Source organism: Apium graveolens, chromosome 3 (assembly GCF_009905375.1).
Source record: "Apium graveolens cultivar Ventura chromosome 3, ASM990537v1, whole genome shotgun sequence".
NCBI classification, from domain to species: Eukaryota; Viridiplantae; Streptophyta; class Magnoliopsida; order Apiales; family Apiaceae; genus Apium; species Apium graveolens.
Genome location: NC_133649.1, coordinates 3,026,541 through 3,045,412, shown reverse-complemented (window position 1 = coordinate 3,045,412; position 18,872 = coordinate 3,026,541). Strand labels below are relative to the sequence as shown.

Below are 18,872 nucleotides of genomic sequence, written 5' to 3'. Positions count from 1 at the left end.
TTTAAACTCTTATGAGAATACCTTTTTTTCTGTACGGTTTCAGTTTTTCGTTTTCATCTTTCGTAACTCAAATTTTGATTTAGAAAACGCATTACCCCGTTACATTTCTTAAGAAACAAAAGTAAATGTTGCGTTTTTATACGATAGAAGAGCTATTTTACTTCAAATTGTGACCGAGACCCAAATTTTACTTTTTACGCTGAATATTAGTTAATAATATGACTTGAAATTTCAGTAATTCCTACTTCCATATTATAATATTATTTTTGCCAAAATACTTGAACTGTATATGCAACTAAAAGCCCATTAAAGTATATATGCACAAATGGGCCAAATCTCATCACTTAGGCCCAATAAAGGCCCAAACCACAAGTCCAAAAACCATTTATCCAACATTTCCTCTAATCTCTCTCTCTCTCTCTCTCTCTCTCTCTCTTCTTCAACTCTTCATCAATGGAGTCTCCAAACGCTTCCTCGGGCCCACCACCAAACCCTATAACTCGTCTCTCCACCTTCATCCACCGTCTCTCCACCGACCTCTCCCACCGCCTCGCCGCTGCCAATTTTCCGGCGCCGTCGCCGAAAATTTCTCTAATTCCGGCGAATTTAATATCTCCAGCTCGACACTTGCCGTTTGCGTCGGTGAATCAATCAAAACAAGCAGCTCAGAGCGTCGATAGCGTTGCGAAGAGATTGATCGGAACGGCGGTGTATACGGTTAGTAATTCGAGTAATGAGTTTGTGCTTATGTCTGATCCTGATGGCGTTAAGTCTATTGGATTGCTTTGTTTTCGAAAAGAAGACGCCGAAGCATTTCTCTCTCAGGTCACATTTTTCGCCTCCTACTTGTCGAAAATTTACATTATTTGTATTTATATGGGATTAATTGATTGAATTGTTAGGTTTTGTGACTTTAGGTTCGGTTGAGGAAGGGAGGTGGGATTAAAGGTCATGCTAAAGTCGTTCCGATTACTCTTGACCAGGTGATTGTTTAGTGTAATTTATTTTTGGTTTGGGATTGTGAGTTTAAGTAACGGGGAATTTCAGTAATGTAGATTATTTTTTGTTCAGATAAAGTATGTAGGATTGGGAAATGACTGTTTGTAGGAATATTTAGTAATTATGCAGGTTTATACGAGAGGAGATTAAATAGAAAATGTGAATAAATGCTTTATTCGAGTATAAGAATATGTTCAAAATATTGAATATTTGTAAAGTTAGAGGACTTCCTCACGAGGTTTGTAAGGTTTGCTTTGATCCTAGACAATAATTTGCCTATTTATATTCACGAGGTTTATACGTAATGTGACTTTTGGTTGCTTAGGGTATAATGGATGTGTGGCTTGTATAGTGCTTCTGCTTTTGAGTATTGAGTGTGCATTTAAGCTCCTGCTACTTTTGGCTTTGGTCGAGGATCGTATGCTTTGGACTATGGGGAATAAAATTTAGCGGCAATATTGGACATTTGGTGGTAGTTACTCTCTTCATTCTAGCCTAGAACAGTGTTGACGAAGGCGTTAGGTGCACTAAGGCGCAGAACCTCCTGGAGCCTAGCCCTGAGGCGCGCGCTTCGAAGCGAGGCGCACAAGTTAAAAGAATTAATCATTTTATATATATGGAAGATATCGATAAATAATGTAATAGTTTATTTAAAATTACTTCTAGGGTAAAAACCAATATAATAACCAGACTCAAAATGGATAACAAATATAATTTGAGTTTGTGGCTGAGCTCGAAATAAGACAAAGTGCCATATATATGTAGTGTATGTGTAACTGTATATATATGGGGTTTACATTTGTTTGTATGATATTAAGAAGAAATGGAGAGAAGTACGTTTATATATACATGTATATACATGTATATATACAGTCGTTTAGGTATAGATGTATGTATAGTGGAGACAAGAAGATAATTACTTACACATGTATGGCCTAGTGTTTATATGGTATACATATGTATATATTATAGAAAAAGTGATGAAGACGCCGTTGGAGAGCTGAAGATCTTCACTTAGGGATTCTTTTTTAACTTTTTGACGTGGCTATAATCATAAGTATCATTGTTCTTGTGCTTTTATTTATTATTCATTTTATGTGATGCTTGTTAGGACTTGAAATGAATTTAAAAGCTGCTATTTTCACTTTTATTTGCTAACAGTCAACAAAGTGCGCTTTTTTGTTGCCTTGTGCTTCACACTTTCAAACCAGAAGCGCACACCTGTTTGAAGTTCCGTTGCTTCACCTATGTCAAGGCGCTTGTGGTGCACTTAGGCGCGCTTTTTACAACACTGGCCTAGAATGGTGAAACCAAACGTACTTTGACATTTAGACTTTTAGAATTCTAATTGTAATGATTTGCGTAATTAGATTGTGTATTCGCCTTACATTTGCCTATGCAAAATATGAATAATACAAACTGTCCGAAGTGCAACAAGCTTCAATTTTTATAGTCCAGTTTAAGTATATTACATCAAAACTGGGGTCTTAAAATTGAGTCAATTTGATTAGTCAAATTTAGATTTTCTCAAGCGATTGGAACCGAAGGAAGTACTACATAAACTAAAATATCAAACTCGTTATGGTTATTAGTTTTAAAGTTCATCATAAATTATGATTTGTTAATTTAGTACATCATGCAGATGACCTCGTTTGTAATATTTATTTAGCATATGATTTTAGGCATGCTTGTTTCTTAAAATAATTGTTTGTATTAATTATTGGCTCCCTGTACCCTATATAGGTCTACATGTTGAAGGTTGAAGGAATTGCATTTCGGTTCATGCCTGACCCTGTACAAATTAAAAATGCTTTAGAGGTTGGTGTATGTGTGTATCCCAGTACTGTTTTTCTTCTGTGAAGAACTTGATGCACATTCTTGTAACTTGTATGCATTTTCAAGATCGTTTTTTAATATCAGCGAAAGTAGTTAATTACTTTCTATTGAAAGTAATTCATGGAATCCTATTTCTGTACTGCCCAATATTTCCCATCAAAATACTAATTATTATTAATGGATTATGATCAAAGTTGCCTGCTAAGCTACTTATGAGTGCTACTAAAGTGATACATATGAGGAATTGTAAGATTTTTTGGCTGTTGTAACACAATTACTTGCGCGTATTGATTTCAATATCATATATAAACCAAACATAAGCCGTTTATCCCGATTGATTTATTAGTCATATATTAACTTTCCAAAGATAGTTATATGTTTAGCTTTGTGCCTTTGTGTAAGAATACAAATGTTGCATATGGAATCTGTCTTCTGGTTTTTTGGGTTTGGTGCACACTTAAGTAAGCATATGGGATCAACAATACTTTCATGGTAACAAGCATGTTATTAAATGGATAATAGGTTATGCCACTAACACATATTTTTCTTCTGATCTTTAAAACTCTACTTAATAGAAAAAAGAGATACAAAGGATTTCCAAATCAAGTAGGTTTGCCGTTGCTTGAATTATATTGCACATAGAAAGTCGGGGTCTCATACGTCTTTAAACTGTTGAGAACCTGCTATTTGGTTATTGTACTGTTATAAATAAAAATTTTAATTCTATAAACATGCGATCAAAGTTATTGATATTTGTGCGCAATATATATTTTGGCTGAAAAAGAATATAGAAATTATCGACTGAAATTACCCCCTTTGCTTTTAATTGATATGTTAATATTCCTGCAAGTTACCCAAATTCCTTATGCTCTTTGATGAGCTTATATTTTAATTTTCTGTTTGCCTTTTATAACGATGGTCATTCTTCATTTACTTTGACGAGTTTGTCAGTCACCAACTTCATTTACACTCACATTTAAGTTCTATGGCTGCTAGCTGAAAGCTTCCGATGTCAGGAGTGGGTTTGATGGAGTCCCTGTTTTCCAGGTGCGCCAATTTTTCTGAGGAGCCATTGGCTCATATATCTAGTTTCAATTGGTATGATATTATGAATTTTCCAAGCACATCATTAGCTGATTATTGTTGTTGTATCATGGCTTCATCTATACTTAAAGCACACCAAGATTGTTTGGTCTACATCAATTGCAATTAAATTATTTCGAATACATCAAACTCTGACATGCATCCAATGAGCTACTTGCTTCATATCAGGATTTCACTTTTCTTTTTTCTCATGCATGTACAGTCAGACCTCTTGGTTGTGAAGAAGAAAAATAAGCGCTACTGCCCAATATATTTCCGGAAGGTTTGTTTTCGTGAGATTGTTGGTGTGACATGGGTTAATGACATTATTTACTGGTTGAGTGCTCTTTATTGTTTCAGGAAGATATTGAACAAGAATTGTCAACAGTGTCAAGGTCAGCGAGAGGACCTGGGGTGTCTCAACAGATTATGGTATGATCAACAGGTCTCTTGGTTATTTCATGTCACAATGTTATTTATTCACCCTTCTAGTTCTAATCTCCAAATCCCCCCCCCCCCAACCCCACACACACAAAAAGGAAGATAATTTCACCTAAACCTGCATTGTTCCAGTTGTATCTTGTTGTAACCTTTTTCCATAGGAGGGAAATGGTTGTAGCAATGGTCAAAATTCATAATGTTCTGAAAGATGGTGTATCAAAAATAAATATATTGTTTCATCTACCTTACGTTCTTAGGAGCTACGAAATCCAAAGTATCAGTTTCAATTATTAATTTGCTCAACATGACATGCTAATGTTCTGTAATTAAGATGAGTTTTTCTCCTTGGCAGGTGGGGAGTCTGGAAGATGTTCTGAAAAAAATGGAGGTGATTTCTTTACTTCAAATTTTCGTTGAGGGAAGCAGAGGAGGTATACGTGACTCTGATTTACATTTTCTTTGGTGATTACAGATTAATGAAAAGAATTCTGGATGGGAGGATTTGATCTTCATTCCTCCTGGTAAAAGCCGTTCTCAGCACATCCAGGAAGTTGGAAAAGCATAGTTGCCTACAGACGATCACATTACAAAATATTGAGGCAAAGAAACTTAAAGTAATCTGCGCAAGAGCCAGACATGGCAATAGCCACCTCAGGGTTTTTTGAAATCAAAATGATTATGGCAGGTTGGATTCAGCATATAGCCAGTAATTGCAATTGTTATAGCTGGGTCTTTGTCACAAAAAGGTAGTCATGAAATACTGCATTGTTATCGGGTAATATTTGAGTTAGATGTAGTTGTAGAACATAAGATTAACTCGATCACTCCATTGGCGATTTTCTTTAGCCTTGGCCCTACCCTGGATATGTATGTGTTTGTTACCATAGTACTGAGTAAAGGCAAGTTTAACCCCCTGGGCTTTGTGTGGTTGCATTAGTAGCATAGTCTTTACTCTAAATCAATAGTATTTGAGACATAAGTTATTCCAGAGACTAGATTGTAGTTCTATCTAGTTTACTTAGGATTATGAATTAGGCAGATGACAAGATTAGTAGTCCCCTTAATTTACTAGAAAATGTGCGGAAATGAGTGCAAATCATAAGTAGTCCCTTTAATCCGGACTAAATGTAATGAAATTGACGAGTATACAAAACAATCAAGGAGTATGCAGATTTATATTTTAATGTGGAGTATTATTCTTTTCCATTTTTCTGCATCTAGTATGCTTGTTAATGTGGCTAATTATGTATTTATGTTTTCAGCAATTAGTACGCATCTTTTTGTTGGAATCAATAAATTAAGGACTAAATGGAGATTTGAGATTTACCCGTGCTCCCTGGTTTTTAAAAAGAGCGAAAGCAAGTGATAATGGATTGGATGTAAATTTAAGAAACTTTCACGACGGAAGTACTATATTTTCTTATCACTTCTTTTTTTAAAAGAACTCGGGAGCAAGACCTCAAGGAGGGATGCGTAAAATAGCGAGGGTGTCTGTTAAAAGAGAAAAGAAGAGCGAGAGTGCAAATTTGCGAACGAAATGAGCACAGAATTAACTCTCATTCACAACTTTGATCACACATTTACTTAATTTTATTTATTATGTCTGACCAATTAGAGTTGCAAAGAACTTTGTTCTAGAGAATAATAGAAATTAGCCTCTCTTTTAATATTGGCAAGTGAATTTAAGAAGATTAAAATTAGTTGAATTGCAATTTATTGGTGGGGTGTAATTGTATGAGTTCTGAAATGGACAGAGAGACGAAACAAATTTTTTAATTTCGAATAAATGATATATCCTTCATCTCATTTTAGTTGTCACATTTTCTTTTATAGAAGACAAATTGACCAATTTTTTTTTATCAAATATTAAACATTATTCTTATATTATTTCAAAAAAACTAAAAATTATATATTAAAGTAGATTAAATCTACTTTCCGGTGATGTAGTTTTTTTATTCTGTTCAACTATTAAATATTAATAATTTTCAGTCAAATTTTAGTTAATTTGACTGGGTTAAAGTCAAATGTGACAAATAAAATGAGATGCAGAGAGTAATATAAAAAAGTGAAGTAAACCATTTTTGAAGAAAAAGATTATAAGTGATCCTTTGTCATTATTAGTATTTAGTCAACTCATTAATAATTAGAATTTGTCAATATCACTTGGTCTCCTAAACAAAAAACTAGAAAATAGTAGTATTAGACACCTGAATAGGTAGATTAAAATACAATTAAGAGTTTGATTAAGCATTGGATCATGTTAAACCACAGCAAAAGCAAACAATATTTACTCATTGAAAAACAAGAAATTGAAAGGCCAACTAAACAGTTGTTATGCCCAGCTCCTTCATCCTCCTCCATCCACATACTCTCAATCTTAGCTTTACCATTTTGTCACTTGAGCCTTGCCTTCTAAATTAAGCACACTCACTTATAAGCTCCTTAATCTAGTTTAACTGAGCTTAACATAATTTGTTTTTTATATCTTACTAAAAAATATGAGATTTTTGTAAAATCCATCGTACATAGTAAAAGTAAGCTATGGTTTTTTTTTAATTGAGCATGTTTGAGCAGGTGATTTTGGAGCCGAGAAAAGGGTATCTTTCATTTTCAGTAAAAAAAGTTTCTAGAAAACTTTCGAAAAGGTACTAATATTTAATTCGAATTCATGCAATAATAAGCAACAATTTTGAATTTATAAAAACAAAACTATAACCATATAGTTAGAGTATATGTGTCAGCTTAAAATTCATGCAATTTGTATTAGTTTGTTGATTTGACTTTAAGAAATATATATAAAGCAAAGTGGTTAATTTATTTTTATTTTTTTAGTAGTAGTAGGAACAATACATTGTCAAATATGAAATAAAAAGACATGTTTAATTATTTCTATATGATCAACATCTACCCTCCATTTGCATTCTCTTAAACCTTCAACCTATATAAATACTATTGAACTACATATATTCAACTAACATTATCATTCCATATGTGATCATTTGGACAACATAGGTGTAATGAATTAAGCATTGATGTACATATATGTTGTATAGTCTTTTGAGGTCTTTTGAGAAACTAAAATGATGAAGTCTCCTCCTTCAAAGGCTCTGATCATTAGAGTTAATCTATTTTTTATAGCTTTCTTCCTTGTAGTCTACGCTACTCTTCTTCTCCGTCCATCTTCTTCTGCTTATCAGCAGAATGCAGCTGCAGTTGTACGGTGTTCATTGCGCGAGTGCCATCACAAGGTAAGGTGAGAGACCTTCCATTTGATCGATATTTTTATCAGTATTCTATCTTTAGCTAGTATTTGATTCTTCATGTGATTAACTAATCATGTTTTGGTTAATGGTAATGTTTTGTAGATGGACAACAGTTTAAAAATGAAAGCGGTGTTGGAAAAATCAGAGGGCAGTGGAAGAAATTTGACAAAAAGAGAAAAACCGAGTTTTTTAAATGAAATGGGAAGAGGAATGAAGATTGGAATGGTGAACATGGAAGATGAGGATTTAAGTGAATGGGAAATGCAGGGGAAACTAATGCACATCACTTATGATCGAGTATCGGATTTATTAGAATGGAAAGATTTGTATCCGGAATGGATAGACGAAGAGGAAGAGATAGATGGTCCTAGCTGTCCTGAAATTCCAATGCCAAAATTACAAGACTACGGATACATGGATGTGATGGTGGTAAAGTTAGGGTGTAAATGGCCGGAAGAAGGGTGGGGAAGAGATACGCAGAGGCTGCAACTTCACCTCATCGCAGCAAATATGGCAGTCGGGAGAGGGAAGAAAGACAGGAAGGGGAGAACAAAGATTGTGTTTTTGAGCAAGTGCAGGCCTATGTTGGAGTTGTTTCCTTGTCATGAATTGATTAAGCAAGAAGAAGATTGGTGGTTGTTTAAGCCTGATGTGGTTAGCTTGGACCTCAAGCTTTCATTGCCTGTTGGATCATGCAATTTGGCTTTGCCTCTTTGGGGAAAAGGTTTGTTTTTGTGCTTAAAATTCATCGAGAACTCGAATCTTCCATCTCTTGTTACAGGTGTATCCATAGATTGTTTGGCTTCCATGTTTTTAGGATTTGTATGCCTTTTAAGGACTTGAAAATTAACTGTTAGTTCTGACACTTGTATGCATGCTTTTTACAAATATTTCAGGAAATGATGAATTTTACGATGCCTCGAAAATCAAACACAGCACCAAGACTACAAGAGAAGCATACGCCACCGTCCTCCATTCAACGGATTCATACGTGTGTGGTGCAATTACTCTAGCACACTCACTTCTCAAAACCGGAACCAAGCGCGATCTTATACTCCTCATAGACAGTTCCATCTCCTTGACGAAACGTAAAGCTCTGGCCTCTGCAGGGTGGAAGATCCGGATGATAAAAAGGATCAGAAACCCGAAAGCTGAAAAAGACTCGTACAATGAGTATAATTACAGCAAATTCAGGTTATGGCAGCTCACTGACTACGACAAGATCATCTTCATCGACTCTGATATCATCGTACTTCGTAACATGGACATTTTATTTTACTTTCCCCAAATGACCGCAACAGGAAATGACGGTTCCATCTTCAATTCTGGTATAATGGTGATCGAACCGTCTATTTGTACGTTCAAGATTTTAATGCAACGTACTAAAGAAATAGTCTCGTACAATGGAGGTGATCAGGGATTCTTAAATGAAGTTTTCGTATGGTGGCATAGATTGCCTAGAAGAGTAAACTTCTTAAAGAATTTTTGGTCGAATAACACGGTGGAGACAAGTTTAAAGAACCAGTTATTCGGTTCAGATCCTGCCAAGGTGTTCGCAATTCATTACTTGGGGCTGAAGCCTTGGCTCTGCTATCGCGATTACGATTGTAACTGGGACATCGGTGATCAGCACGTGTATGCAAGTGATGTCGCGCACAGCCGTTGGTGGAAGGTGCATGACAGCATGGAAGAAGGCTTGCAGAAGTACTGCGCATTGTCGAAGAACAGGAAGATTGAGTTGGAGTGGGATAGAAAATTGGCTGGAAAAATGGGACTGCAAGATGAACATTGGAAAATCAATGTTACTGATCCACGCCGCTTGCATTAATAATTAATTTTCAGTTTCATGTTTGATTCTTTCTTCTTTCCCCTAGGAGATGATTATACTTTTGTATATGATGCACTCTGCATATATATAATTTTGTGTTAATATGATGATCATTCTTGGTTCAGGTTGATACCTGCACATAATCTTTAAGTTTCCTGCTCAAGGTCGTGCTTGTCGCGAGAATCTACTTTTTATCCATCGTTAAGTAATCAGTCCATCTAAAACTTTAAGTTTACTTTTTATCCGTTCTTAAGATAACCGGTCCTTCAAAAATCTTAAGATGTCAGAGAAAGACCTCAACAGAATCTTATACTCTCAGAACACGGAGATCAATCGTGGTTCAGGTATCATAATCTTTAAGTTTCCTGCTCAAGGTCGCGCTTGTCACGAGTATCTACTTTTTATTCATCGTTAAGTAACCAGTCCATCTAAAACCTTAAAGTTACTTTCTATCCGTTCTTAAGTAACATGTCCGTCTAAAACCTTAAGGTGTTGGAGAAAGGCCTCAACAGAATCTTATACTCTCGGAACAAGGAGATGCGAGATTTTAACATGCCTTGCCATGTAGTAAAGTTTAATTTGTTCATTGAGTTGTTTTCATCATATATGGAGTAATGAGAAGTGTCTTGTCCAGCACCAACTAAAACATCAGCTGCCTTGTCAAAATCAAGATTGGATGATTGCTTTCAATTATTTCCACAGGAAATAGAAGTAAACTTCAACAGAAATCGTTGAAGTAACATAGACTTACAGGGCAAGAATGTGTTGACACTTGACAAGATTAAAAAAGAGAAAAATTAGAGAGAGTTATGGTTGAACTAACCAAATTAGGTGCACCTAATATACACATACTAAAGCAATATATAATATTTTTCAATTACAACTACTCCTCTTAAGATGTCAAACATTCTTGAAATATTTGAAACATTCAACAATATTACTATTAGTAAGTAGCTAGTTAGTTATTGCTTTTAAATCTGCTCGATTTTTCGAGTACTCGTTTTCCGTCCCGGTATTCGGTCAAGTACTCGTTTAAAACCGAATTGGTTGAATACCGATATTGGAGGACTCACCCGTCGTTCGAGTCAACCGATTTTTAGAAAACGTCTAAACAATCAAAAAATGTAATTTAAACTTTCGAATAGAATTAAAAAAAAAATTAAAATATTACATACGTTTACACAAACTCTCCTTATATATATGTTTGCATATTAATTTGGCAGTAAATCTCCACCTTGTGAATTTTAATGCTAAATTTATGGACTACTACTAATTACAAAAAAAAAATTCCTTCTCTCTTTCATTACTAATGTTGCTATCAACAAAAAAAAGAAAAAATTTATAATACATTTTATGAGCTCGTTTTCAACCCAGGTAATATCTCCAACTTTCTATTAATTTATTTTCATGCATGTGGAAGTTTGTAATGCAAGTTGCTTCAGAAATTGAAATGAAGATTTTGCATATATTCCACTTTTAATTAAGATGTTTAATCAATTTATGTATTGGCTTGTTCTCTGCATTTGATCATGTACTAGTAGAAATCTTCAAGCCAAGAAAGACTTAATGGCTGTATAAAGGCACCTAATCTTGATTTGCATGCAATTTTCCGAAAAGAATTGAGTAAAGAAGATTAATTTGATTTGGTGTCTGCAGAAACAAAAATCAAACATGGAAAAATGTTGTAATTTCTTAGAGAGGGGGGTTGACAGATTCTGATTGTGAATTGGTACTTGTGCAAGTTAATTTTAAAGCTTTTTAATTAGGACCTGCAACTAATTAACATAAAAAATGCTCGACGATTAGCAAGGGCACAACTACAACTACAGGGAAATTAGAGCATTAAGACTAATTATGAAGACGGTAATCCGTTTGTGATAATTATCATTGTTTCGTGATTTAGTTTTTTATTAGTAGTTTTGTTTTGTTTTATTATAAAAGTATGTTAATGATCTTCTGCAGATTGTTATCTTAGTATTTTAGTGCTGTTTTTGAACTTTGTTCTTTGTTAACTTTCTTGTTCACCTGACTTGAATCCTGAGACCTGAGTTCATGTTTTGACACTTTAGAACTACATTGGATAGAGAGCGAAAAGAAGTGAAGAAAATATTCCTCCAGGATCTTGTTCTGCGCCATCATTTGTCATCGTGATTAAGTTTTAAGGCCGTGTTTATGGATAAGTGGAACTAGAATGAGGCATCAGTCATGAATAGTTCAAAGTTAGTCCTAAGAAAAAATCCCTCTATTAGCTTTAGTTTAAAACAGGTTCTTGAGATTCCTCAGATTAAGGTTAACCAAGATACTTCTGATGAATCTCCAAGTGAAACACATAGCCCGAAACCAGGGAGCTCAATAAACCAGAAAATAAAAAAAAATCTAAAAGAAACTGCTCCAATGGATTCTCCACCTCCTCCTCCTCCTCCCCCTTATCCACCAAATCCTAAAGAAACATACATAAACACACACACCGAAACCCAAGAATCTAACCGACTCCTAACTCCTGAATCGCCAACTTCTGTTGATGATGAATTTTATGATGATGACTTTCTCTCCATCGACATTGACTCTGCTCGCTCTGTCATAAATGATGATGACATTATAACACCTCCGTTCTCGTGGAAGAAGCTGTGGGAATTCACAGGCCCTGGTTTTTTAATGAGCATTGCATTTCTGGATCCTGGAAATATAGAGGGGGATTTACAGGCTGGTGCAATTGCAGGGTACTCACTGTTATGGCTGTTGTTATGGTCTACGGTGATGGGATTATTGATACAGCTTTTATCTGCTAGAATTGGAGTGGTTACAGGGAGGCACATGGCTGAGATTTGTAGAGATGAGTATCCAAGATGGGCAAGCTTGTTGTTGTGGTGCATGGCAGAGTTGGCTTTATTTGGTGCTGATATTCAAGAGGTTATTGGGAGTGCTATCGCGATTAAAATACTTAGTCAAGGTGTTGTTCCTCTTTGGGCTGGTGTTATTATTACAGCTTCTGATTGGTAAGAAATCACATAACTTGATCTAATGTTTGTTTAATTTTCACCTACGAGGACTGTATCTTTAATCTGATGTTCTTAGCATATTATCATCTTGGCTTGATATTATTTACAAGATATTTGCTTTGTCAGGTTCTAATACTTATTGAAATTACCTTTGTTATGTTAACTGGAACAGTTTCTTCTTCTTGTTTCTGGAGAACTATGGAGTGCGAAAACTAGAAGCTGTTTTCGCTGTTCTTATCTCAACAATGGCCTTATCATTTGCTTGGATGTTTGCTGATACAAAACCAAATGAAAAGGAACTACTAGTAGGTGTGATACTTAATCAGTTGATCTTCCATAATGTAGTGTGTACTTTGAGACAATTGGTCTAACTTTCAAAAACACCCTTATTTCAGGTCTTTTGGTTCCAAAAATCAGTCGAAAAACTATTACACAGGCTGTTGGAATTGTTGGTTGTGTAATAACACCTCACAATGTATTTTTGCATTCTGCTTTAGTACAATCAAGGAAAGTAGATTCAACCAAGAAAGGTTGTGTCCAAGAGGCTCTTAATTATTACACAATTGAATCCACCATTGCTGTTTTTGTGACCTTTGTGATCAATTTATGTGTTACAACTGTATTTGCTAAAGGATTCTATAACACTAAGGAAGCTCATAGTTTAGGCTTACATAATGCCGGGAAATTTCTTCAACACAGATATGGTGGAGGATTATTCCCAATTCTCTATATCTGGGGAATCGGCTTGTTGTCTGCTGGCCAAAGTAGCACTTTAACTGGTACATACGCAGGACAATTTATAATGGGAGGTTTTATTGATATTCGTCTGAAAAAATGGCTAAGATCTTTGATAACCAGAAGTTGTGCTATCGTACCAACTATGATTGTAGCTGTTGTTTATAATAGATCTGATGCTTCACTTGATCATCTGAATGAATGGCTTAATGTGCTTCAAGGTTTGCAAATTCCTTTTGCTCTCATCCCACTTCTCGTACTAGTAGCTGATGAGCATCTGATGGGAGTTTTCAGAATTGGACCTCTTTTTGAGGTAAGTTCATTTATCACATTACTCCATGATTCTTAAATGCTCAGTTCTTTTCCCCGAGTTCTTTTAACTCTCCTTTCCCCAAGTAAAAATAGTATAATGACCTCTTAAACTACATCGTTAAGTAAGAGCCAGTAGTACGTTAAGTTCTCCTACCATGATTAATGGATATATCTACTAATTTTTTATGCAGTTGATTATGTGGATCGTGGCAGCTCTGGTGATCGTGATTAATGGATATGTTCTGCTAGAATTTTTTTCCTCAGAAGTCAGGGGGCTGGTATTTGGAATTTTGGTTTGCAGCATGATTGTTGCTTATGCTGCATTTATATTATATCTAACTTCTCATGGAAATGCTCTACCCTCAACCTGGTTTAATGGACTTCGCTCCAAGAGATTAGGTTACATTGTTCAATGAACCAACAGTAATGTATCATAGAAACTGCAAAGTTTCGTTAGAAAGCAAGATAACATAGTGAATTTGCGAAGCACTTTTGGTTGAATGAATCACAGCAAAGGTGTAATTAGTTGTGTATAATTAAGTAGAGTAGTTTTTCATTGTTTCAGAAGTAGATGAACTAAAATAGCTCAGTTAGAAGTAGTACATGATCATTTATTTGTGTAATTTTGTAAACATGTAATAGTGAAAAAAGAAAGGTTATTGTTTTAATTTTTCCATTATTTTGTGATACAAAATTATCTGAGTTCATAGGAGTTACTGAGGAAAAAGAAAGGTGCTGTATGAGGGATTAGTTTGAAGTTAGAACTAGAAATATAACTAAAAGTGCCAGAAGCAAACAAGCAAAAATGCAATGAACTCTTCAATCAATAAGCAGCATATGACTACTCACTCAATCACACCTGATGCCTAGAGCTGGTGCAGGATAGCAAACTATATTGCGATTTGTAAGAAGACTGTACATAAGAAATCTGGAAACTATCGATTAATCTTTCAGCTATGACAGTTAATAGGTTTGAATCAATTTACAGTAAGAAACAAAACTTCATCAAAACCAGTCTTTAACTTCAAGTCATATGTGAACTCCAAAAGAGTCAGCTTCAACAGCTTTGGAGCTGAAATTCTGTTCCCCATCAAAACCAGTCTTTAACTTCCGATCCTTGTTAGTAAGCAGGCTGCAACATATAAGGACCAAACACGTATCAGGAAGAGATCTCAAGTTCACTCAGTTGAAATCTTTCAGCCTTCTTTTTAATACATCCATTGATTTCTTCCTAGAGCTCTGATTTTGGTTTCGATTTGAAAGGCTGCCAAAAAGACTATCAGGGGAATCCTTAAACTTCTCACAGATCATTGCCACCTTTTTATAATCTAAAGCATGGTAGTTCCTCTGACGTATCACAGGATTCATGAAGTTTTCAGGCTGACTACTCAAGAGAAGGTTTATCAACTGCCTTATTTCAGTCAAGCACTTTCCGAAGCTACCTTCATCATATACCTCACTCAATCCAGTACTCTGAAACCTATCATCTGCAAAGTTTTCTAGCTCCTTTAGGTCCAAGTTGATGCTTGCTACTGCATTATCATTGAACCTCTTTATAATATCACTAAGAAAAGCTTCCATGTACGAGTTTGAGATATGCTCAAGCGCTCCACAACCAACTTTATACAAAGCATCCAGAGGTAAAATCTGCTGAGCAGTGGACATAATAGTGTCAAGGTAAATCACAACCTCGGTCATGTATTCATCAGAATGCTGGGGAACATCATCAGAAGTCCATTTCACATTGTCCGTAAGTGCCAGAAACTCGTCCAATTTGTTGTTTACCAAAGTTAGAAGAGCTAGATATGCTTTATCCCTTGAAGCTTTGAGAAGAACTTTGGCATTTAAACTACTTTTGGGCTTCTGGACTGCTCGGATTGGAATTCCACATAGCTGGGCTGCATTCTGAAGAAAATAATCACAAGCTTTTTCAAGCATATTTGTGTTAGAAGCAATTTGCATTGCCTGGGACACACCAGTATTACCACCTTGAATTTTGTCAAGTATAGAGTTATTTAATACATCAATCAAGAGTTTGTCAACATACTTCCTCACATAATCAAAAAAATTCATCTGAGTACCAGAAGACAAGTAATTGACTGAATCCTTGATGAATGATTTAACTATGCGGCAGCACTCAGGAACCATTGAAGAAAATGGAGCAATGAATGGAAAAGCCGGCATTATATCAGACGTCTGGAGATGGAAATTGAGGACATTTGCTTGGTACTCTGACTCCTTCCTCATTACCATTTGCTCACATGTGTCATTGTCAAGAAGATCTTTAATCTGCTGCCTACACTCGGCTATAAGAAGCTCGTGATATTTATCACGACTCTTCCTGAGGCTCTCAAGAAGCGCCCCCACTTCATAACCATATTGGCGAAGGATTGCACTAAGCAGAGTCACATAATCCTTGACCATAAGAAGATGGCTTGCAATATCCATGCGTTTGAATTGTTCATCCAACACAGCAGTTACCTTCAAGATCGCTGTTTCCCACATTGTCTCAACGTGGTTAGATAATAGCAATCCACCAGCTGTCCTTAGGACTCGATCTTCAACAATAAAGTAACCTGCAATAGTAGCCAAAAAAGGCTGGTGTGACTCAAGAAATGGTTGAGCACTGGAGATTTGCAAGTCTGAATTCAGCTGTAGCACCCGATTTTTACAGTAGTAATCACGAAACTGCTCTGGTTTCCCTAGACAAGTGTAAATGTGATAAGCCCGGTATAGAGGAGTTAGATCAAACGTCAACATAGAATCTTCTGAAGAATCATCAACTTGTAATGTATATGCAATATCTACCAATCCCACACAACTTTGTTCCTCGGCTTTCCTCTGACTGGATAGCACATCTTCAGCTCTCTGACGGGCAGAAGCAGCATATCCTATCGCGGTTTGTCCTATATCCTTCGCGCTGCTCCTTACTAGAACTAGCCATTCATTAACCTGAGTAGTCACCTTCTTTTCAATATGAGATTTTATCAGTGGCACTCTTTTCTCTATCACCTTCTTAAGTGTCTTGACAGGAATATGCTCTAAATAATTTTTCTCGATCTGATCAACTGCCTTTATAGCAGGATAAAGACGACATTCAGAAATGTGATCATTACACTTAACACAAAGATCCAATACCTTAACACAAATCTTCGACATTTTAAGTGCTCCAGCAATATTCTTTTTAATCGAATAAGATTCAAGTAAATTTTCAAGTTTAAAAAGAAGATTGCTTCCAACCTCTTGCAACCGAAAATTTTCACTAGCAAGTTCACCTTTTAGCTCTTCAGCATCAACAAGTACGCCTCGTAGCTCATCAACAGCAACAATAAATTCTTCATAATGAAGCTTGCAAATCTCCTCGATTTCAATTTCCTTCTTCCTGACAACATTCTTAAGCTGATGAAGTAGTGTTTCAGGCTTCCCGCCCTCGAAAGAAAGCTGTACCATAGGTCCCAAATCCTCTCCATTGCCTATCAATGTCAAAAGTACAGAATCTTCACTTGTATCAGCACCATTCTCTGTCAGAGTCCTCCTCTTGGCTCTTGCACTCATTGTATTAATAATCTGTACATAAATTAACATTCTTAGCCAGTACCTCCATATCTATATCAAGATAAGGTAACATACTTAAATGAAGACTACCAAGATGAATGCAATGTCGCATATTTGCCTAATGTAACCATGCATAGGACCGAAACCAAAACTTTCAATATTTCGACTTCTTGATATTGTCAAGCATAATGTAATCATGCATGGGACCGAAAATCAAAACTTTCAATGTTTGGACTGCATGATATTGCTACTACCCAAGCTAATAATCATAAATCTAAAAACACAAACTATTTAAAATCACTAATTAACAAATCTTAAGATGCGGTTAATACTAAATAGTAACAGTTTACCTGTAAACAACACCAAGATCGAAAATAAAAATATATGGGCACACTTTCTGAACTTGTTGATGTGGATGATTATGTATGCAAAACACATGAAAGGCAAATTTGACAGTACTAACAGAATTTTGTGTTTAGGTATTCAAAGATTGCCCAAAGAGTGGCAGACTGTTGGAGGGTTGTAAGTTTTGTATAGCAGGACGGCACATATTTCGGTAAAACTAATAACTATTTCAACACTTGATTCAAAAAATTATTTATTTTTCCTATATAAAATATAGATAACGACTATTTTATATTAGAGAAAAATGTCTCTAACTATTTAGCCGAGTTGCATAAGTACAAAATATATTTTAATAATAGATATGGTGATTTTTTAATAAAATAGTTTTTTAATAAAAAATATTATAAATTTTAATATACATATATATTTTATGTTTTTGATGTTATTCCAATATTTTTTATTTCTAATAATTTATTTCAAAATTGTTGTAATAATCCCTTTCTAAAAGAACAAAAATGGATTATGCAGATATTGAAAACATATACGGATGTTAAATTAAATTACATTTTTGCTATACACGTTATATAACTATATATAGTGTAATATTTAATCTTATTTTATATACAATTGTATAATATCATATGTTGGTATTTGAATAGTTGTAAAATATAATCTTTTATATTTATGATTGTTTGAACCTTTTAACATATTCTATTTAGATGTGTATTATGACATTGTATCGACTTCTGGTATTTGAATAGTAGTAGGATATAATCTTGATCATCTATTTTTAAAAATATCAATGAACGGTTGATTTTGTTTTGACATGACTAAAATTTTGATAATATGTCTCTTACACTTATTATATATAAAGATATAATAGGATGTAATTAGTATTTAATTTTCTAAACAAGTATTTGAACATATGTTTTTTAAATAAGCACTTATTTTTATATCATAACCCATAACAATCATAATATAGAATATAAAATATATAATTATTATTATTAATGTTTTTTAAAAAATAACATTTTTAATTATAAACGAAAGTAACTATACTTTATACTTTATATATACTATTACTTCCAATCTGACTTTCACCGTAGTAGCTCTATCAAAAATGTAATCATAACCGCATCAGGGTTCAAACCCTGGCTACGATTTTTCTTTTTTCCAAGTAACTCTTCTAATTACGATCAGATCTTAATTGTTACGTTAATTTTGTGCAGGTGACTATGATTTTGCAGGAGGGTTTAAGACTATATCACATAAAACATATATTTAAAAGAAACTTGGTTAAATTAACACATAAAACATGCTTGTCTGATGGTACTCATACATAGAGTTTGATTGTTAAGTTAATACATAATTAGTTTTGGTTACTAAAAATTGTTGCCAATTGACTCTTTAGCTCATGCATCTGCTGCTCTCCTGCATTTGATTTTTTATCTCCTAAAGCTATCGGCCTGCAGCTTC

General features: G+C 34.8%; 4 protein-coding genes across 5 annotated transcripts; 3 read left to right on the top strand and 1 right to left on the bottom strand.

The window, feature by feature from the left end:
* Nucleotides 1-409: 409 nt before the first annotated feature.
* On the top strand, nt 410-5,273 carry LOC141711435 (protein TIC 22, chloroplastic). The gene is made up of 8 exons (XM_074513874.1): nt 410-825; nt 918-983; nt 2,743-2,817; nt 3,832-3,882; nt 4,142-4,201; nt 4,279-4,350; nt 4,712-4,747; nt 4,832-5,273. Exons 1-8 carry the CDS (start codon nt 454-456, stop codon nt 4,922-4,924), a joined length of 825 nt encoding a protein of 274 aa, XP_074369975.1. The 5' UTR covers nt 410-453; the 3' UTR covers nt 4,925-5,273.
* Nucleotides 5,274-7,284: 2,011 nt separating this feature from the next.
* Nucleotides 7,285-9,587, top strand: LOC141711434 (UDP-glucuronate:xylan alpha-glucuronosyltransferase 2). Of its 2 annotated transcripts, none has more exons than XM_074513872.1 (3): nt 7,285-7,607; nt 7,725-8,346; nt 8,519-9,587. In XM_074513872.1, the coding sequence occupies exons 1-3, from the start codon at nt 7,440-7,442 to the stop codon at nt 9,448-9,450; spliced, it is 1,722 nt and encodes a 573-aa protein (XP_074369973.1). In that variant the 5' UTR covers nt 7,285-7,439; the 3' UTR covers nt 9,451-9,587. The 2 variants fall into 2 exon arrangements, with proteins under 2 accessions (XP_074369973.1, XP_074369974.1); XM_074513873.1 differs by having other exon boundaries at nt 7,484-7,612.
* Nucleotides 9,588-11,043: 1,456 nt separating this feature from the next.
* LOC141710526 (metal transporter Nramp3.2-like) lies at nt 11,044-14,164 on the top strand. Its single transcript, XM_074513090.1, has 4 exons — nt 11,044-12,446; nt 12,622-12,758; nt 12,845-13,497; nt 13,688-14,164. The coding sequence occupies exons 1-4, from the start codon at nt 11,656-11,658 to the stop codon at nt 13,910-13,912; spliced, it is 1,806 nt and encodes a 601-aa protein (XP_074369191.1). The 5' UTR covers nt 11,044-11,655; the 3' UTR covers nt 13,913-14,164.
* A 97-nt stretch (nt 14,165-14,261) lies between these two features.
* LOC141710525 (exocyst complex component SEC15A-like) lies at nt 14,262-17,539 on the bottom strand. The gene is made up of 2 exons (XM_074513089.1): nt 17,402-17,539; nt 14,262-17,063 (listed from the first exon to the last, which is right to left on the bottom strand). Exon 2 carries the CDS (start codon nt 17,049-17,051, stop codon nt 14,679-14,681), a length of 2,373 nt encoding a protein of 790 aa, XP_074369190.1. The 5' UTR covers nt 17,052-17,063; nt 17,402-17,539; the 3' UTR covers nt 14,262-14,678.
* Nucleotides 17,540-18,872: the final 1,333 nt, after the last annotated feature.